At 39.6% G+C, this 22,769-nt stretch overlaps 1 protein-coding gene across 1 annotated transcript in view; it reads left to right on the top strand.

Moving 5' to 3' along the window:
* Positions 1–22,769, top strand: part of ipo11 (importin 11) — an 84,792-nt gene that overhangs the window by 41,536 nt on the left and 20,487 nt on the right. Inside the window, exons 20-27 of the mRNA XM_086076899.1 lie at positions 1,193–1,306; positions 3,434–3,549; positions 5,447–5,523; positions 16,140–16,219; positions 17,112–17,192; positions 18,361–18,456; positions 18,843–18,956; positions 19,447–19,568. Of these exons, the coding sequence (XP_085933025.1) occupies positions 1,193–1,306; positions 3,434–3,549; positions 5,447–5,523; positions 16,140–16,219; positions 17,112–17,192; positions 18,361–18,456; positions 18,843–18,956; positions 19,447–19,568 (800 nt within the window). The remainder of the gene's footprint in view (positions 1–1,192; positions 1,307–3,433; positions 3,550–5,446; positions 5,524–16,139; positions 16,220–17,111; positions 17,193–18,360; positions 18,457–18,842; positions 18,957–19,446; positions 19,569–22,769) is intronic.

Here is a 22,769-nt window from a genome sequence, read left to right as displayed (position 1 = left end):
GCTTGATATCTTTATCACTTGCTCTGTATTCCATGTCTCCTACTGTCATTTTTTTGCTACCTTTAGCTCCTTACAAAGTTGTGTAATCAAGCAAAAGATCCCAGTGTGGGTTCTGTAGCTTGGTCACAAAACTATCACAGGGAATATGAATGTCTAGTGCATAGGTGTCAAACTTTGGTCCTCGAGGACCGGAGTCCTGCAGGTTTTGGAGGTTTCCCTCTTCCAACACAAGCTGATTCCAATCAGCAGGATCGTTATCAGGCTTATGCAGGGCTTGCTGATGAGCTGATCATATATCAGCTGTGTTGGAGAACGGAAACATCTTAAACCGGCAGGACTGCGGCCCTCCAGGACCGGAGTTTGACACCTATGGTCTAGTGCATGTCACCACCAGAAAAAGAAAAAAAAGTTTTGGCACTCTCTAGGCATTTTTTGTTGTAAAATACTCCAATTAGCCTCTGGCTTTTTAGTAGCATATTACATTATCAGCGATGCACAGTGAGGATCGCATAGTGGGCTGCATATGTGTATTGTGTTGTCATAATGAGCACTTTACACTTCAGTTCACCTTTGAATGCTTGAACCACAATAAACCACAACTGGGATGCTGCACATTAACACTGCCAAGGACATATTTCTAATCATCTACTGTAGGATTAAGGTGCTTTTAGACTAGCTGCATTAAACTACATATTTTTGCCCAGTTTCATATCAGTGGCTATGTGAATGTGAGTTTAAATGATTGTCTCTGTGTTTGACAGGTGACCAGTTCAGGGTGTAAAGTCAACTGGGAATAGGCTGGATGGTATTATATTGTGCTGAGGGGGGAGCAATAGTCACAACAGTCTTGTCTCTGCTCCCAATAGTACTGTGTAACCACCAAAATTGAACAAAACTTCCAAATTGTTCTGAAATAGAGGGAAATATTATGTTAATATGTTATTAAAAAAAAGTTTATTAAATATGTTTAATGATTTGTTCCAGGCTCAAACTGTGGCCATCGTCACAGTTCAAACGAGTCATACAAGTGTAATTAAAGTTAAACCTCTACAAGTAATGCTACTCACCTTATAATACAAAGGAACAGGAAGAACTTCTCTGGATTTTCTTCATGCTCATCATTAACTATTATTAAATTTTTCAGCTTCTGCAATCAATTTACACTGCAATGCATATTTTTTTTCTGTTTTAGATCCGGCCATATGTAGGCTGTCTGGTGCAGTACTTGCCCCTGCTTTGGAAGCAATCTGAAGAACACAACATGCTGCGATGTGCCATACTCACCACTCTTATTCACCTTGTGCAGGTGGGACGCGTCGCAAATTGAGGGCTGGCGCTCACTTGTGCCTCAAATGTTCTCATATCTTACCAATGCTTGTTCTTTGAAGTACAGTATTTTCATTCTATTGCAGTCCCTGCAAAACAACTCAAGGGTACGCGGTAGTCTCTTCTAATGAACATAATAACATCGTCAGCTTGACAATGATCTTTGCTGAAAAACAACATCTCATTTGTTACTCACACTATATAGTCAATGTCATGTAGATGTCACAGAGGGGCATGAACTGAAGATAGTGGCATGTTTACACCCAATTATTGTCTTGTCACTCTAGCTACAAAAGGTATTGTTGGCATTTTCAAAACAATTTTTTTTTTGAACCTCTCATGTAAAAGAGATTTCAGTTATCAACTTCGACATAGACATACTCTTTCTTACACGCTCTACTCGAACATGGGTTAAGGAGATGAAAAATTCTCATTAACCTAAAACCACGTTCAAGCATCAAACCTTAAGTGGTGCAGAGTAAAGCAAAAGCAACACTGTGCTTTTCAAATGCTACAAGCTTAGAGGCAGCACTTTTCAGCGACGGGCTGTATTTTGAGGAATGTCAGGAAAATATAGAAATTAATGTTTCAGTGTCATAGCATATTGGAGAGAAGATTACATTGACTTTCTGAGAAATTAGTTGCATGTCCAGACAACACCTGTGAGGCAATTTTATGCTCTCCAAACCAAGTGAACCCTTGCGTAATGTGGCGCTTTCTGCCACTGGTTCTCATGAGAGGTTTGCTGCGATTCAAAATTTGGACCACCAGTGAACAGCGATGCAACGTGTCAAATGTCATACTATATCACATGAGCTTTCACAATAAAACTAAGTTTCTTGGTATGATGTTTAGCCAGCCGCTGCCAATTCATATAAATACACAATACAGTTAGTATATACAAAATGTGTTTTCTACCTATATTTTTGATTTCATATGTACACTAACTGTGTCTAAATGTGTCAATGTGAGTCTGAATACTTGTTTGTCAGTACAGTATGTGCCCTACGATTGATTGGCCACCAGTCCACGATGTACTCTGCCTCTCCCCCAAAAGTCAGGTCGGATAGGCTCCAGTTCACCTTAACTCATTCACTCTCAGCCATTTTCACTGAAGCATTCCCCTTCACTCCCGGATGTGTTACCGGATATTGACTGATTTTGCAAGGCCCACAGAATATTGTGTTCTCTTGCTATCAAAACATGGAACCTACCAAAAGAAAGATGAGAGTCTCTTCTTTCATCAGAAAAAATATATATTTCTATATGTTTCCGTTTTGCAGCAATTAGCATTAGAATATAGCTAAGTTTCATCATTGTTCACAAATCTTTTTAGAACTGTGGGTAAATGAGCTTTTTTCAACATGGCCCTGGTTGATCTATTTTGCTCTGCTGCCACCTGCTGCTGGCCGTTTTTGTAATAACTACCATTTCTTCAACCGTTCTCTGCAGTTGAGAGACTGCATCAAATCTTTCTGTATACTCCAACATAAAAAAACTTATAAATATGTCTTTGGGACACTTAAAACTTAAAATAGAACGTATTTATACGTTTTTGGGAGCAAACGAGTTAAAGATAATAATGGCTTTAGAAAATAGATGAAAGGATCGACGGCATTAGACTTAGAAACATTAAACATTAACCACAGCTTCTTTGAATAATGCTTGATAAAAGTATTGTTTTTGACATTGTTTCATTTCCCTTCTAAAGGATAATTCCATCGTTCCCTATACACCAGTATCACTTGAAATGCCTTTATGTGTGCATGAGCAGTAAATAGTCAATACAGCTTTAATTTACACCCAAACCTTTTCTTGACGAATTGAAGTAAATCAACTTGAGGTACTTTTATATTGGATGCTATAAAATGCCCATTGTTTCCAAAAGTAATCATTGTGTCTGAGCGCATATAGTTCGTTAGAGTTCAGTCAATGAAATCTCTGTGGAATCAAGATATGCTGTGTTATTTAGTTGTAGCAATGTATGTACAAATCTACCCTGAAATGTGTTCTGCTTAGATGTTCTGCAAAGAAACACACATGATGAAAGTATGGTTTTTAAACCCCTCAACTTACATTGAGCTCTTGTCATTTTATTTTTCTGCAGGGCCTTGGTGCGCAGAGCAAAAACCTGTACCCCTTCCTTCTCCCTGTCATCCAGCTAAGCACAGATGTTTCCCAGCCACCTCATGTGTATTTGCTGGAGGATGGGTTGGAGCTTTGGTAAGATCCCTAACTGTGTCTTTTTGTGGTCCACTCCAGTCCATTCTGGGACATTAAAAACGAAATCTCCCACTAAGATACATTTTATTTGGAATGATTCGTTTCTGTGGTCAAATCATTGTAATTTTAAACCTTCATTAACTGGACAGCTAATGTTCTGGGTAGCATTGATTGTCTTACAAGTATTAGTAAAAGTTAATCATTCAAATATAAGTTTATTACGAAGAAATAAAACTTTAATCATGAATGAGGAGGGCTTATAAACTTAACACGTCTTATTTTACAGTAACTGTCACAAAACGGTAATGCCGCTAATGTATAACATTAAAACCAAACCCACACAGCAAAAGTAGGCTACGATATATCCGGTACTTTTTTGATGACATATGACAGGTAGCCTGTCTGCAGTTGGTCCAAGTCGCTAACGTAGCAATCCTCCGCGATGAACAAAATTTAAAGTTTAAACACAAATACATAACGCTATAGTGGCTAGCACGAGGAGCTAACAGTCTATATCACCAAATTCCAATGTTCCTTGTTAAAGAGGTGCACTCAAATACACAACAACAGTCACAGAAGATACAAATTGTAATTTCTAAACTTGGTCAATATATGCTCCGGTAACACTGAAAAAATAAATGAGAAACCTTCCAAAATAACCAGTAACAGATCTATACTTGTCTTAACAGAAGCCAGTCATTCTTAGTTATCAACATTTTTACTGGCCACCATGTCAAACTTAGATAATAGGACACTGCTGGAGACTGCTTTTATGTCACTGTAACTTCCTTTGTATATTCCTTTTCTCCTGCCATCATTGTCTTTTCAGAAATATAGTCAGGTGAACAAGTGTTCTTTGAAATAATAATGATGCATTATGCTGACGTCACACATTGCTGATGTCCTGATTTGACATTTAAGGCGTGGAAATTGTAATTGACTATAGCACAGACCAGTTTCCACTTTGCGTCAGTCTATCTCAGATGAGTTAGAGAAGCTGGCGGCGTTTTTGGGTGTTTTTCATAAATTGCTTTCAATCGTCACACATTAACTGACAGTTGTTTTTTGAAGTCTATCTTAATACATATGGCTTTAGAGAATACTTGCAAAAAAAACAATAGCAACAGTTTAAACATAAAATTATATAGGTTGAAATGGATTTGCAAAGTCTAGTCATAGTTTTTTTGTCTTACATTATGTCCCAACTTCAATGGAACTGGGGTTTGAAAATGTACAGGCCTTGAAATGCTACACAAGGGTTGTGCCATGTCATGTTGTATGTCATGTCATTTTGCTTATTTTCATGCAATCAGGCATGGATGGACATGTGGCTATATGTCTTCTCAGTTAATGTTTTGGATACATTTGAAGCACACTCTCATATAATGTTTTGTTGCACCTGCGAAAGGTTTTTGACCGAGTGGTGGGGAATTTTTGCAGGTGTTGCCTTTTTTGTTGCCCCCCTATCATCTCTTGTCTTTTTAACTCTTGTCCTTAATCTCTCTCTTCTTTGTGTTGCCGCCAAGCACTGCAGGATTAGCGTGATGTAAGAGCTTGTGGCAAAAAAGCTTCCCTGTTTCCTTCCTGTTCTTTTATCTTCTCCGATAAACAGTCCCGCTCAAAATATCCATTTGCTTTGTTTACGGTTAGTTTGTCATCCAGTTCGGCTTTTATCTTCTGTCAATTTGCTCTTTTGATTCATATCAGTTACTTGTGATATAGAAGATCAAATCTTTCTGCTCGAATACTCATACATTTTAAGTAAAAGCCACATGCGTTTGACAAGGGTATTGACAGTCTGTTCGTTTTTCCTCAGCTTGAAAGGTTGTGTGAATTTTGAGAGTTTTAATGAAAGACTTATCTTCTCCTCCCTCGGCCTGTCCCTCTCTTCGTGCAGGTACGTGACTTTGGAGAACAGTCCGGCCATCACCCCAGAGCTTCTCAGAATTTTCCAGAACATGTCAGCTCTACTGGGTGAGCCCTTGAGATTTGTTTCTGCTGGTTTAGTCTGGATTATTCCCCACCCCGTCAAACAACATCACGGCATACTTCATTCTAGCATTCATACGTGTGTTGGATACTATACAAGAAAATGCTTCATGCATATATGCAAGCACTCCTACAGGATGACTAATGTTTCTGTCAGCACGTCATGAGCTGGCATGGCATAGATACGTCAAGGTTACTGCATACAGCCTGACTTGCTCGTATTTATAAAAATAACTTCTTCCTGATACTGTATTGTATCCCTTAGGGGGAAATTTCACATTTGACTGTGCTGTTGTCTGCAGCGCGCAGTATACCACGAAGGACCAATTCATACACTGTCAAGGGAGAAATGAGTGATAAGGCAGATCAATAGTGTAAAATAGTTCCTCATATAGTGGCTGGGGCCATTTAGTTACAAATTATCAGGTTACTATTAAACTATGAGTTATAGTTTGTGTGCTTGTTTAGTGTAATAATCAACAATAAAGGGTATTCACCTACACTACAGGCATAACTGGCTAGTGTCATGTGATCACATTTTTAACAAAGATCCTGAATTGCATCAAAATGCCCTTCAAACCAAAAATACTTAAATTTAACACGCTTAAGTCCGCAAATACCACATTTATTCATGATGTCCATTTCTGATAGATAGATAAATGTGAAAAGGAAAGAAACTCAATCAACACCTTGTGCATGTGGAGGAAACTCAAGGGTTAGGAACGATACCTCTAAGTAATGTAACCTCCTAGAAACAGCTTAAAGCTCCCGCATGAATAACAAGATTAAACATTAAAAGCAGACGGATAGTCACACTGGACGTTGTATGATCCTGTCGCGAGGAATCATATCGATGTTTACAAAATGAGGACAGAAAATTGGTGCAATCCTGTGTGTTATTACATCACACTTTAGCAGCCTGGTAATGATCTTGCTGTTGGTTACGCCAAGCTCTGTAGGCAGGCCAGTAACTGGTGGTAGATGGAAAGGAACTGTGTGATTGAGCACCGGGACGCTGTATTTTTCCACACTTTTTAGATGTGTGTGGTGAGGAACCGTATTGATTTGGTGCTTCTGCTGCACACTGAATGAGACAGACTAATATGAACACTGGTTCAGACTTATTGGCTTACTTGAGCGTTTGATCATTCGCAGCATGGATTTAAATCAATTAGATTTAAGAGCGAAGGACAGACAAGACCGGCCGTAGATCTTCATCTTCCACTCCCCAGCTGCAGTGGGAAACTTGTGGTTTGTGGGCCATATGTGGTGAAAGCATTAGGATCCAACTTCCTTCACATTTCTAAAACCAAATCAAACCTTAGAGGACCTGTAAGAAAAAAAAATATTTCAAACATTTAGCCCACAAATGCTCATTAAGCATTTGTAGTAAACATTGCATCAGTATTACATCACATTTATTCAATAGGTTGTTCTCATCTTCACCTAAACGAGATGGCACGGGGGCAGTGGCGCATGACTTTTATTAATTTATTTATTTTAGTATGAATTACGAAATTGATTTCCTGTTCTGTTCTGCCCATGCCCTCTTTAATCAAGATCGAGCGTCACGGAAAAAATATTGTGACCCGATTTTGTCAGCTATTATTAGTCTTACTGTCAGCTGAGTTTACTATGGAGACTTGTCACATTTCTTCCCTTTCCATCATTATATGAATTGATGCTCCCCTGAGCTTTCACTTTTTGACAAATGAAAAGCTCAGAACACTCATTGGGTAGTAACAAAATGCCACGCAAAGGCATGTGCAAAATTTATCCTATTTGAATATTTTCAGGAGTTAAGTAAGATACTGTAGGTTAAGATAATCTTTGTTGGGGAAATTCAGTCTGTTTTTAAGAGAAATAGACCTCTTTATAAACATAAGCAGTCAGGGACATCAAAGCATTCCCGCTGCACATCCTGCATCTGTTACAGTCCTCATCTTTTGGTCCCTTGCTGTTTCACCAGTGGCCTGTTGGTGATTTCAAGGTGTATGAAGTTGGGGTCAGATTCCCCAGTGGAGGGAGAGAAGAAGAGTTGTATGCTCCTGTAACATTACTATATAGAAGGTCCAGAGTTTTTACGCCTTTTGTTGACCAGTGTGAGGGTGTTGAAATTGTGATCTTGCAATCACAGCTGTAACAGCTGTTTAGTGTGTTTTGTTGACCTGTAACTTCACATTGCCCATATTAATCAATGAAAGGAAAAGTTTTAACCTAGTCGTATTCAGTCCTCTCTATCACCTAACATTATTTTAGCACCGGCTCTTTGTTATGCCTTCTTCACCGAGGGGACGCTGGATGTCAGCTCCATGTTGGAGGCAAAAATATTAACGAACATTGCCCTGAACCGGGCACCTTGAAATTTTAATCCAAGATATCTGCTGTATATTTTCCAATACACCCAGCCTTCTTATAACCAAACATACTGTAATACAGCCTACTATTCAACAGATTACTTATAGTACTTTGTATAAGCCCTTATCCCTCTAGTATGAATCTTATACGATAGGGTAGCCTATAACTCTTAATACTCTAGGTTAACCTGAGCTGTAACGAGGCAGTGCCACATCGTCTGTCTCAACTGTCTCTGATAGGCTATTCTTGTCAAGGACGGATACGTTTTAAAATAATACATTAGAGGCAAAAGTTGGCGCCAGAGAGTGATGATTTTTCCCAAGATTATTTTAATAGTATCCATCTGTCAGCCAGGTCATACAAATAGTTTTAACATGTGACAAAAGGTGTTCTTTTTTTTTCTTTTTTCTTTTTTACTGCAAAATCCCCTTTTATCTTTATATGGCAAAATATTCCCCAACCTTATTTTTGTCAGTAGCACAAGCTACATTGCCTTATCTATTGAAAAGGCTGCTACCCTTCACTTCTTGCATGGATGTTTTTTTTTTTTTTTTTTAAGGAAGTCACATTAGCACATTTAAAGCTCCCTAATTGCCGTCAATGCGCTTGCAAGGGCAAATCTCCAGTTGCTCTAATGAAAGATAATAGCTCGGAATGGTGGCAGCAGGTCAAGACAAATTAGCACACATATTAAAAAAAAAACAACGTAATTTTAATGCAGTCGACAATATGTAGGGCGTTATTTTGGGAAGACAATTTTAAGCATGCATTTTCCACATAAATCCATAGAAAATGGAGGAAATTAACTCCCCCCCCCCCTTTTTTTTTGTCAAACTCGTCCGTTATCACATTTGGCTCCTTTTTATCGCAGCATCCGGCGGTTCATTTATTTTTGCCCATGGAGAGCACTGCAGAGATGTGGGCCATAGAAAGCGTCTGGCTGGGATTGGTGTTGCAGCTTGCCAGGTATGTGGCCTGGCCTGCCTGATAAAAGAGCCCCGCTCAATCACCGCTATACTGGAGCAGCAAATTCCCTAATTAGAATGTCAAGAGCCTTGCCTTGGCCTGACTCAACGAGCACTTTTCTCTGTGTAATACTGCCACCTCACCCCCCAAGTAGGACGCATTTCAACCGCGTGTGGAGTACCGACAAGAAGACACATAAACAGCAGCAGTTTTTTTTGTTGTTGTCTGCATCGCACTTACAGTTCGTGTTCATTAATCTAAAAGCTGTTTTATTTAATGCCTCTATATTAGTATGTGAGGGGTGATAGAATGCACTGCTTTGAAATAAATTAAGGTAGTGAATTCTGACAGAAACAGCCCACTTTGTTAAAGGTCTGCTCCTGGGTTTGTAATTGCAATACTCACAAAGCAACTGGACCATATCGTTAAAAGCTTTGAATTGTAATTGCCTTTGTTGTCTCATTAAGATTGCAAGTAAGGTAAGGTAGTTACCCTTTTCAATTTGAAACGAAAACATATTTTCTCGCAAAACAGAATTTCGTACCTGAGCATGCATGCCCTTTTGTGCTGCGTGAACACATACTCTTATGCTGCTGCAAAAGCTAGTTTATTGGCTAATTGTAACACTGAAACTTAATATACTAGGGGCATTTATTTATAGAAGTTTGAAATATACTACATCTGTAAGGTGCTAGGAAGCCAAATTTATTGTACACGTCCTTAGTGTTTGAATAAGACCTTGCACTATGTATTTATTACACGTATTACAGGTATTGTGTAATTTTCAGTAAAACTGAACCAGTGTTTTCTAAATTAGTTTGGCTAAACATAACTCATGGGGGGAAAAAATTAATTTGCAAAAACAAGACACCTACCTTGTTATATTTGCGTCATTGTAAAGTGTTGTGGGATGGCTGCATGGAAATGAAAACAGATTTGTTTGCAATATTCAGACAGCGTGCTATTTTGTCAAGCTGTTTGTATTCATTCATGCACACCTGGGGTTTCCTGGCTTCATTTGTACTAGCAAGCGGCAGAAGATAAAAAATCTTATCAAGTCCAAGCTCCAGTGCTCTGAGATGTATGACCCTACTTAAATCCTGAATGAGAATTCATTGTTTCTATGTGAATATCTGCTTAAATTGACAATTCTTCAGGCCATAATGATGCTCTGTAGGGAAATTGCTCATCAGGAGTAACCATTGGTGTCGTAATGGTAATAAAGGGATATACAAATAAACAGTATCAACAGTAGAGACATTTTCTTTTTGAAATAATGGTATTTTTAAAGGGGTGGAATAAAGTTGGCCTTCATTGAGACTAAATCAACAGTGCCTGTGCTTGCGCTTGAATTAAATGGATTTCATCAACAATCTTTTCCTTCCTTAGGAAAATTCCTCACGACTAAGTCATCATTAGTGGTATTTTTCCTAACCTCAAGTCTTGTCATCAACTTTTTACTTTTGGCTGAAGAAAGTCATCAAAATCAAAACTATTATACTGTAATTTGTTACTGCCTTAGCGTGCATACTTTCCAGTTCTGAGGTTCTGTGTTTGAATGTTTGAATTGCAACTCCAGCATTCCTGTGTAGAGTTTTGTTTTCCCCGTGCTTGTGTGTTTTTTCTCCAGGTGCCCCAGCTTTCTCCCAGGTTCCAAATACATACCCATTAAGTTCAATGAAACCAAATGTGTTGTCTTGCCTTTGTGGTTGCTCCACAACTCCACACCCATGTTTATAACAAGGGCTAAGCATGTTAAGATGTAGCCAGTACGCATTTATAGTAAATATCACCCACAATTATTTTTATTACTAAACTGTGTTTGTACAATATGTTTATCCACTATATGAAGAAATATGGTGATCTAGTGTTGTTTCATCACAAGACACGCAATGCAACTCTTTGCCGAGTACCCAGCTTCTTATTTAAAAGCCAATGCTTTCTGAGTAGATGTGAAATTAGATGCTAATTATGTTTGATTCAAAGCTACAAGCGTGCAATTCTTCTCACTTTTAACCACTATTGTTTTCACTTAAGGTTACATAAACACAGTGATCCATGATCAGAACATAGGAAATATGGATGATTTTGTTGTTGTTATTATTACGGGTAACCATTTAAATTGTATGTACTGGTTATAAGGACGTTCAATCCCCATAAGAGTTTTCATGACATCAGAGCTTTTTCATGCAGGAAGACAGTGGGAGTGGTGGTTTGTAAATACAATATATGACATTATTGTGCAAGTGGGTGTATGGGGGACCAGTAGCCACAATTTTGCAACCTTGCTTTTTATTTTATTTATTTTTTTATTTTTTTATCTGCATTTAGAGTTTTTGGTTGTGTATTACAGGTGTGTCAACAGCATTTTGAGCAGGTGCTTGGTTCATTCCTTTCCAGCTGGCTTTTCATCATGACGCTCCTTATACTCGGTGGGGAAGGCCTAATGTTCCTCTCTGAAAACAGCAGGGCTGTTGTGAATAAGTACAAATACAAATGAAAAAAACACCACTGTTCTGGCTTTCTTCCATTCCCTGTTACACAGCCGTTATCCCACCTTGGAACTTACTTACCTACGTAGTGGGCAAAATTGTGTGCTGACATGCTGTTCCCGTGCCACTCGATATTGGTGGGAATTTGGGTGAAAAATTCCCGGTTTTAATTGGCACCGTGAAAGGGACTGTTTATACGAACTTGTCCTGAGTGTCCATGTGTCTTAACAAGGACGGCTAAATAATGGCTTCATCTGACAAGCAGATACTTAGGGTTTATGATCCTCTCAGCTTGTGGACGTAAAAAAGCTTCTGCAAAAACTCATACATTCAAAAAGGATGCATAAAATAAATTAATGTTGAATTTAGTCACCCAACTTTCGACTTGCTCACATCAGTCTGCCTCATTTCACCGGAAACTTACCCTTTTACTTAAAACATTCTGTTCATTCGCCAAGGTTGTGGTTTATTAACAAAAAAGTAAGGGTGTCTTGGCACTCATCAGTCGTCCTCAATAGAAAGTTACCGGGGGAGATGTGAGGTGAAGATGTTGAAGGACATTTCCTGGGTGGAATGAGGTATTTATAAACTTAGCAGAGCATTTATTTTTATTTTGTTGGTTGTTGAACTGTAAAAGTTTTAAGAATATGTGCAGGAGAACTTTCAAAATGGAGATACATGGTTTTCATCAGACTGTGACGATATACGCTACTTGTACAAGGGCAGTCATTTACTCTGCAACGTTGTGGACATGTGCTCGTCTTTTATCATGAGTGTCTAATGTGACACCAGGCTCGTTTTTTTTTTTTTTAGCTTTCGCTTTGTTCCTGATCAAAACGAATGGACTTTCGTGGTTAGGTGTTTTTTAATATGCGGCATCATTTCTGCTCTACTACCACTTTAAATTAAGAATTACTTTCCAAAGTTTGCTCTCATCTCTGCATGTGTTTGGTGTCTGTTTGAAATGGATGCTTTCTGTTTGTGTGCTGTTACACATTTCTGCTTAATGTGTTCTGTTGCGGTGAATATTCATGTGGCGGCATACGCTGAGTAAAAAAAGCCTTCAGGAATACACTGTACCTGCATACATTATCTTTTTTTCCTCATTGCGGTTTATCATGTCTGTTCAACCCAGGTGCTAAAAACAAAACTTATTAGATGCTGTTTATTATGTCTGATCAGCTCAAGGGAACAGGCTCTAACCAAGTCCCTTCCCATCCTCTGGAGGGTTCTAATTCCTGCAGATGTGCTTCTTGGTGCACTTTGTTGATATTAAGCTATTATTATCCCACTGTATATGTAAGAGTTGTCTATCCTGTCAGCTTACTTTCAAGCTAAGCACGTTTGCTGTAAATAGAGTTGCTCTGATGATGTGTCTTAGTCAAGCTGCCATTTCTTAAGGTACTATTTTGTCTGGCTGACTTGATGTATTTCTACTCCTTGGCTTCGCATGTTCCATATCTACAGTTTTCTTATGGTTTTCTTTATTAAGATGTCTGTGGTTTACACAACATGGGGATGTTCCCCTGGAAGAGGAATGAATGAAGAAGATGAATTTGTACACAAGTTGAAAGGCATCACTAACTTAGCACCGTATGTCATATACTCAACAAAAATATAAACGCAACACTTTTGTTTTTGCTCCCATTTTTTATGAGATGAACTCAAAGATATAAAACTTCTTCCACATACTCAATATCACAATTTCTCTCAAATATTATTCACAAACCAGTCGAAATCTCTGATAGTGAGCACTTTGCCGAGATAATCCATCCAATCTCACAGGCGTGCCATATCAAGTATATTTTTACAGTTTCACAAACTACTTAATTGCAGGCCATTTTGGAAGGTCAAAATGTTGTACAGCAAATACTTGTATGAAAAACACTTGAAAACACACCATCATCAAAAAAAAACCCACTAAATAAACATGACAAATGTTTTTTGCGCATTAACTTTAATTAAGGAGGGCAAAGGGGAGGCGTCTCTTTCTTTTCTAATTGTTGGTTCATTTTGGCAAAGCAAACCAATCCAGGGAAACTTGTCTTTTTCTGGACAGAAAAAAAAATCTTGAAGTAGGATGTCACATTGTCATTAAAAAAATTATGTGCTTATTTGGGCAGTTTGCTGCTGATTTCTTTGGATCGTTATTATCATATTTTGATTGCTTCAGTCACACTTTCACCGGTGAGCGCTTTCTCATTTTATGTCAATCTAATAAAGAGCAAAACCACGCAGTGGCAACCTTACATATATTAGCTTTCTGCTCATCTATGACAATTGCTTCACAATATCTTTAGCAGTTAGCCTCATTTAGCAAAGGTTTCTGGAGTTGACAACACACCTACTTCTGCCTTAATTCTAATAACATGCCTGCCTTTTGTTTTACACGCCTGCCTGCTGATTATGCTGACATTCACTGTTCATTGTCTTAAAGTGATGCTATAATTAAAAAAACTATATACACACTGTGGGTAGTATTTTTTGACACACTTCAAATACAATGATTTTCTGGCTTTTTGACAAACATACCGTGGACGCTATTAATTTGTGATTAGATTGTTGAGAATACTTGCACCTGCCCACGTAAAGGTTTTCCGCTCATAAGACACTTCACAAGCTAGCTTTTTGGACTCAAACACAATGTCTGCACAGAATGGGATGGGATTGTGTTGGCTGTAATGTTTGCGGATGTGATCAGTGGCATCAATGATTGGATTGGGGAATTATGACATAACATCTGATGACAAAATTTGCATAAAATGCAAAATATGGACCGATCTGATCGGCTAGATTAGATCGGAAAGTATAATTACAAGTGCACTTCCTAACTAATGGTTCCAAAGACGATAGACCAAAGACTTCTAGTCTGTAATACTCAAATACTTATAACCCTTGCCTGAACATAATGAACTTGTTCTAAGAAGGAGCACATGTTACTGCACTTCCACATTCATATTAGTTGTAGAATGTTGACACTTATTAAATAAATCTCATTGGTTACGGAATCAAGCCGTGAGTATGCTGTTGGTCTTGCTGGAAGTCCCCACTCTCCGGGCGACCTTTGTGTCGCCTATGCTTTATGCCTGAGTGTTGCTGAGTGAGTGGGTTAGTTCATAATCAAGGCAACAGAATTCTCTTTGTGTGTGGGAGAATGAAAGTTCATTTTAGCCCCCAATCAATTTCTCTTTGAATTGCAGATTTGCACACTTTCAGACCGCTTCATGTCTAGAGCTGCCGGGAGGGGAAAACTGGCTCCAGCCTATTTGAATCATAAAAGCACCTTGTTGATTTAGATTCTGCCCCTTCTAAAGCTTGTAAATTTGGCTGGACGTGCACACAAGTCTGTAGACAGTGGAACAGTCAGAGCTCAATTTCCTTACGGTCATAGGTATCGCACTCTGAATATGAACAATATCATTTTCTTGCATATTTTTCTGATTCAAAGCTCTCCAGAGCATCAGTTAGTGAAGCAAGTGTGCAGCAGTGTGGGGTCTCGCCATATAAAAAAACTACCAGCCTGGAAAAAACAGATCAGTATCTTTTCCGATGTGGGTCAACAGTAGATTGCTCATGCCAGCTGTGACGGTTGTGTGTGACAGTGAGGACTGCTGCCCTATGGAGCAGACCATATACTGTACCGCTTTAGAATAGTTGGTCTCAAATTTAGCTCATACTTGTACAAGTCCATTGTGTGGGACAGAAAGTATGGCTGTTAGGATTTTAGCCATTCTCTCCATCAAATAATACCCAACACCAGGGCATAATGTAAAATTAAATATCTATCAATCTTCTGTAGCATTTTTTGCATTCCAAATAGTATTTGAACCAAATGAGTGGATTGTGCACTGTGACCAGTCCATAATCAGAACATGCACTTACAGAAGGTGGGAGGGATGTAGTGTGCATGAAGCTTTTTTCTTCTGGACACATTAAACCAAGGGTGGCCAAGTTCAGTCCTCAAGAGCCCCTGTCCAGCCTGTTTTCCATGTTTCTCACCACTAACACATCTGATTCATGATCAGGATCGTTATCAGGCTTCTGCAAAGCTTGCTGATCATTAGATTCAGCTGCGCTGAAGGAGGGAGACATGAAAAACAGGCTGTTTAGGGGCTCTGGAGGACCGAACTTGGCCACCCCTGCATTAAACGAACAAATATCAAAGATGGTGATTGTATTTCCCCAAACACTGGGCTTGAATGTCAGCAAGCTTCAGCAAAGGTCAGACAAACACTGGAGGGCAAGTATGAATTATGTTATGCTTGCCTAATGAAGTTGTCAGAGGTGTTTAGTAATTAGAATAAAGTCATTGTTAATATTGCGCCTTACATTAACACTGGCAGATGAGCAGCCTCTCTGGAGTCAAGTAAGCCTGAAGCTGTGCTGTTCAATTGCTCGTGTCCTCGATATCCTGAAACGAGTAATTAGAAAAGCTCAGCCTCATCCGGCTGATTTTTTTTTAGTTAATCGCTTACTCTTTTTTTTTTATGTGGTGGCCATTGCCTAAATTCGCTTTAATTACACCCCCAATACCTGTTGCTGAGCCAGTGTAGTTATTTTCCTACTCTTTGTTCAATTTGTGATACAACGGAACCTCAAAAGTCGAACACAGTGTGTGATTTGGGTCCATGCACTTAGCTTTCCCCTGTGAATGACACATTTAACACTCAGTCATTTACTCAGATACCATTGTCCTTTTTCCTGCCTTTTGCATCGCTGTCGGCATTGTCAGTCAAAGCTTTACGAGCAGCGTAATAACGTTTTAATGTGCTCTTTTGTGTGCAGAGTTGAGCTCAGAGAACCTGCGCACATGCTTCCAGATTGTCAATGCCTACCTGTACTTGTCTCCAACAGAGTTTCTCCAGGTGAGATATACACAATACTTAAATTTAGAAAAATTTAGACCATAATTTGATGTTTGATATACGAACACTACCTGAATGTCTGACAGTAATCCCCTACTATTTGTGGAATAGTTTGATTTGTGACTAGTGGGTCCCAAATGTGTGGGGGATTGTTGTGTTCCATCAAGACGCTTTAGAGATATTGGACTTTTTATTCAAGTGCTACATAAATTTGATGCATTTTTTTTATTTGTATTATTATTAAGACTACGAAAATACTATGAAAATCCACCCAAATTTTTAATCTGCAATTGACTGGTGACTAGTCCAGGGTGTACCCCACCTCTCAGCCAAATCCAGATGGGATTAGATCCAGTTTACAGACTATGGACTATATGCCACGAAGGAGACGGGACTTCCGGGTTTTCACCCATCAACTTTGTTTTAGTTTCCGGTTTGCGAGAGTGTGGGCCGCGGTCCAGTACTTGCGCTTCTGCCTTTGTGCCCCTCGGTTGCGCGTTCCTGTCGACGGGTGCGAGGCTGCGAGTTTGTAGTGTCAGTCTCAGTGTCCGCAGCATTTTAGATAGCCGAGACGCTCTCCCGCATTTTGGGGCACAGGGGTGGGGGTGCGAGTGTTGGAACGGAAACGGCGCTGATGTGTAAAATCCGGAAGTCGGAATCCCGTGGCATCTACCCCATTGTAATTACAACAAATATTATTTTTATGGGATAGGAGACTATCTCTAAATGCTCTGAAGTCATGTTACTATTCAGTGGGACATCTTGGCCGGGTGTCTGTTGTGATGTGCTACAATAAGCAATATTTGCAGTGTTTGTTGTAAATTATGTATACCTACTTTGCAATTTCAGCTTCTCAGCATTTACATGATTTGATTAAATTTGTATTTTGCAGAATTATGCTGAATCCTTATGTCAGTCCTTCTGTGATCTACTGAAAGACATCACGAATGAGGGACAGGTCCAAGTTCTGAAGGTAGGCATTTTCTGTTCCTACACTGGGGGTTCCTTGGTTTACATCGTTACTGACATAGATGTTTCAAGGTTATGAAGGAAGCGCAATGAGCTAAATTGCACAGCAGACTAAGGATGTTGTCATGGAGCACAAGAAGGCACTCTGTTACTACCTTAGATATTGTTTTCATTTGATTTTTGTAATACTTTATTTATGACAAGTGTTTTTCATACAACTATTTACTGTAATTTATGACTGCATTAGAGTAGGTTAGTGATAGAATACCCTTGCATGCTTATATAAAAATGCAAACCCCATTTTCTTTTTTGTGCAGCAGCAGTCAATGCAAACAGTATTTCTTCATCCTCCGCCAACATTGCAGCATGATCTTTGTACTTTAGTGGTCCTTGTATGCAGAGAGCATACTTATTGTACATGTAGCTCCTTTATTCTGGCTACAAGAAATGCGTCATCCCACACAGTGGTGCTCAGTGACACACACGAGTACCCTTACTGACATCTGTGGATTTCTTTGAAAAGTTCATATGAATACATAATATAGGCTGACACAGACATAGTGTTTATCCGTCCTTTCCCTTTGGTCATTCACACTTGAGGTAATTATTTGCACAGTGTGCGTGGAAAAAACATTGATGATTCCTGGGAAGGTCTAATTGTGTGAAGGCTAATTAGGGAGGAGGAGTGCTTATTTATTGGATTCATTTGAAGTGCAGAAAATCAACAGAGCTGTGACTTAGTGGAACACAGTCGAGTTTTGTAGTTTCTTTTTTTGCATGTACGCCACATTAATAATAAACATGAAATGGGAGTCTTCTCCAATGGTCTTACTTTTCCTTGTTCTTTAGCAGTGAAGCCATTTCCTCTTTGTATTTCAACTCTCTGATTGAACTCACTGAAATGTTTTTAACTAAAACTTGAAGGACTCACCTTTCTTGTCAAACTGCAGGTCACAGCCCCAATTAAAAGCACAGATTTTCCTAGCACTCGTTCTGACTGACACTTGTTTCGCTTTCAATGTCCCCCAGCACCTTGCGGTCTTTTCCATTGTCAGATGTCCGTGTTATTTTTTAATATATAAATACATTTACATAACAGGCTTCCTCACAATTTTATGTGATTCTCCCTTGCTGCTTTGTCCTTCAAGTTGCACATCTCTGTTTTCCGGCAGGTGGTAGAAATAGCTTTAAAGGTTAGCCCAATACTGGGTGCCCACATGTTCCAGCCCCTGCTGCCAGCTGTCCTCAGAGGTGTAGTCGACGGTGAGGTGAGTTGTCTCCCCGGACTGCAATTACTGTATGTACATTACATACAAATTAGATTCAAATGGTGGCTGTCGCTTTGCACTGTGCCACAATTAGTCACCTAGTGAGTCATGCACTTAAGAAATATAAAAGCCTTACTTTCACATATTCTTCACATGTAGACTTCATTGTTTGAATTCTGTTGCAAACCAAAATGGTGTACTGGAGATCCCTCTTGTAAATGAGTTCCCAGTACAAAATTAGACAATCTTACATCATGATACGATTGCCATCTACTGTACCTCCCCCAGTGCCTAATGAACAATTAGTTACAGTATTTAAAGCCTGTGAATGCATTTCTTCTTATGCAATATGGTCTTTTTTTCTTATTCTTTATTTTTTTTTCCAGAGGTACCCTGTGGTGATGTCCACCTACTTGGGCATCATGGGTCGCATTCTGTTGCAGAACTCCAGCTTCTTTTCATCGCTGCTCACTCAGATGGCCTCTGAGTGTGGCCAGGAGGTGAGAATCGGTGCTTGTCCTTCATTTCTGCCTCCTCAGCAGTCTCTTGTAACGCCCGTTAAAGACGCCACCTCAAAGTGCCTCTGAAAAGTGAATCATTCTGAAACTGGGCTCAAAGTGATGAGCCATGGAATTGCAAATGGTACCGATTCCAGGCACTGTGTCAAAGCTCCAGCCCCTTTTATTCTGAAACTTTGAAATTGTTTTCACCCCAACTACAGGGAAATTAATCACCTACTGTTTATAGTTTGGCCTTAATCTAAATGGATAAAAGGAAAGACTAGGCTGTTTGAAAAATCCCTCAGCTGTCACTCTACGGTGCCAACCGCCTCTTTTCTAGGCTGGCTGCTAAATGAGGCAGAGAAAATAGGAAGGTCAATTCTCATAAACAACAAGATTAAGTCAGGCGCTCTCGAAGACTGTTAATTTCCACTCCCTTTTCTTAGCGCTGTCTTTTAAAACATGGCTTTCCATCTTTTTGGTTTACCAGATTAACCAGTTGTTAGGCAGTGTGATTGAGATGTGGGTGGACCGCATGGACAACATCACGCAGCCTGAAAGGAGAAAGCTGTCCTCTCTGGCCCTGCTTTCACTCTTACCGTCTGACAACAGGTAAGACACATCTGTCAGTCACAGGCCCTTGGGGATTTAGATCCATCACCTTTCTATGCCTCTTAGCCTGGTCTGAGAGAATAGGAATAGATTTTCTGCTAACGTACAGTATACAATGAACCACCTGTTCATGGTTTGCTATTCATATTCACCTAGTCATATATTTTTTTCTGTAGGACCTATCCTCAGCTATTTGCTGAAATACTCACCTATTCGTGGATTTTGTGTTCTTTCTATAAAGATGCCACCAAATGTATTGTAATAGTATTTTGTGCCAAGGAAGTATGCCGAAGTGATACATCTCTACTGAAAGACTGACATATTTGTATGTTGAGGAAGAGCTGAGTTTTGTCTGGGTTTTTTCGCAGAAGTTGAGGAGGAAATTCGCCGCATGCTCATTCGCTCTTCGGGTGTGTAAGTAAATAACAATAATAATTTTATCCCAGTCTATAAGGACTTGGGCTTTGGCATCGGAGGGAATCTGTTTGAGTCCTACTGCAGACAAAAATGTAAAAATACAATTATTTGTTGGAGAGATGCTAGCTGGGTATCGTTGTGGTTCCCTTGAGCAAGACATGCTTGCTGATTAGCTGATCATTAGACTCAGCTGTGCTGCAGGAGGGAAACGTGGAAAACAGGCTGGATAGGGGCTCTCGAGGACCGAACCTGAGCACCACTGGGTTTAACTATTATAGACAATAATAAATATGGGACTACCTTTATTGCAGCTTTTGTTTGGTTTCTTAATCCAGCCATCCATTTTCTGTTTGACTGAATATATGTCAGATCATGTTAATAGTTTTCGCATATACGTTTTTTAATGAAACTTTACTATGTGGATTTTAAAGATAAGCTTTTCTGGTGTTCTTTCTGTTTCGCATAGTGATGCACTTCCTCATCAAGATTTTTGGACGACTGACGTTTTCCGCAGTCCTGATTGTGTAATGTTAGACAGCCATGAAATCCTTTGTCACACCCCCATGCTTGCTTAACTTTGCCAATTGGATATGACAGCCTTGGCTGGTCGGCCGCTGCATGACAAATCAACTATCCCGCGTACAATCACAGCTAAAATTGGAAGGGGTTTCGTATCTTGTTCCTCATTTCCCATCATGAATCTAATTATTTTGTCCTTTCTGTAAGAGCGACACATAGTTGTCAAACTAAGGTTGAGTAGAGCAAAGGTTTTATAAAGTTTCCAACTTCTGCTGCCAGTAGCTTGTAATTGTAATTTGCTAATAAGCAAGAAAGAGCAATGGATAAGGGTTTAGCACTGCAAGTTACTTATTATGTGAAGCAGATGAGATGGGGTCTCATTAAGGTTCCCATTTCTTTAAATGCGATTTAACGTGGCTGGCTGCTTACTGCTGCCTGTGGCCTAGATCATCAATTATTTTTTTCTGTACTGCTTCAATACGCACTTTATGCACCTGGGGTGTTGTGGTTGCTTACTTGATTGTTCATGATGTCACAGAAACATGATATTCAATGGAGAAAATGAGCTTAAGTAGACAAAAGTCAACAGAGTTAAACTGAGACTCGTGTGAATAGAATAGATGAGTGGCTGTTACTTCAGTTAATTACTGTGGAGCCTCTAAATTTTGAAGGCCTGAATAGCTGAAAAGTTTGTTTGTTTGTTTTTATTCTGTGGAGATTTGAGGTTGCAGTCAACTCATATCTTTGGCAGGACTGCGTTCCAAACACTACTGTGAAAAGAGAGAGTCAAACGCAATTTTTATTTTATCCATCCATGATCTACCGCTTATCCGGGGTCGGGTCGCAGGGGCAGCAGCTTTAGCAGGAAAGCCCAGAATTCCCTCTCCCCAGCCACTTCAACCAGCTCCTCCGACGGGATCCCAAAGCGTTCCCAGGCCAGCCGAGAGACATAGTTTCTCCAGCGTGTCCTGGGTCGTCCCCGGGGCCTCCCGCCGGTGAGACATGCCCGGAACACCTCCCCAGGGAGGCGTCCAGGAGGCATCCGAACCAGATGCCCGAGCCACCTCAACTGGTTCCTCTCAACGCGGACGAGTAGCGGCTCGACACTGAGTCCCTCCCGGATGACCGAGCTTCTCACCTTATCTCTAACGGAGAGGCCGGACACCCTGCAGAGGAAACTCATTTCGGCCGTATATTTTATTTTATTTATTTATTTTTTGTGATTTGGCAGAAATTACCTTCCCCAATTCATTATTCGTGCGCCTGCTGTTTTGGCACATTTGCATTACATGTTTGCTTACTGTAATGCCCATTGCCCTCACATATGAGAGAATAGAGCTACTGTCACCAATGAGAACTGTAAAAAAATAAAATAAAATAAAAACACAATGAGAACTGAGCTTACACCGAGAAACTTGCACATACTCGCCAATGCCACACACCATTTCCACAAGCCCAGATATTAGATGGCGGGCACGAATTTGCATGTGCACTTACTCTAATAATGCAGATTGTTAACAACAGGTGTATAAAAAATGGTTGGGACTGCAGTATTTAAAATGACAATATTGCTCTCTAGGTAGTTCCAATGGTATGTGCTCTGGGTACTGCAGCGCACTTTGTTTGTCACCAGTGAGGGCAGTGTTGCAGTTATAAATCTATAAGTAGCTGGGCCACAAAGACTATTGATTTTACAGTCTTGTTGGCTTTCACATCAAATTTCATTGACTTGAATTAAAAGCACGAGTCGCCAGCAGCACCATCAGCCATCAGAAAAGTAATCACGCCGGAGACGTTGGATGAAATCACAATTGACGGATATATTTAACGATGTGTTGAATGGGATTTTAATTGGTTAGCGGTTTCGGCGGTGATTATGTGGCCTTCAAATTCCAGTGTCTTTTTCGGAATTTATTTGTTGAAGTAATATAACAGGTGCATTTTTTTTCATTAAGTATATGCATGTTATTAATCAATTTAGGCTCTGCAAGGCTACAAGATTGGGTTGTGGTTTGAGCAATTTGTTTCCGTTGGCCTCTGCCTTTCTTGCCCTTTGAAATGTGATGTAATGTGATGCCCCCTTGAGTGTGTATATCCCAGATAGAAAGGTTGATTTCAAATGTCAGAAGGGAAGTGTTGAAGGTGATTCCTAAAAAAAAAGAAGAAAAAAGCGCTAGACAGAGCATTAGATGCTGGATTTAACAGATTGTGACTCTTTGTTGCGATGTTGCTCTCATTGCTATTATTATATAGTTATACTTATAC

This window comes from Leptonotus elevatus, chromosome 5, assembly GCF_054856555.1.
Source record: "Leptonotus elevatus isolate MCC_2025b chromosome 5, RoL_Lele_1.0, whole genome shotgun sequence".
Taxonomy (NCBI): domain Eukaryota; kingdom Metazoa; phylum Chordata; class Actinopteri; order Syngnathiformes; family Syngnathidae; genus Leptonotus; species Leptonotus elevatus.
Note: the sequence above shows the minus strand (reverse complement) of the source record. Positions and strands in the feature narration are given on the sequence as shown.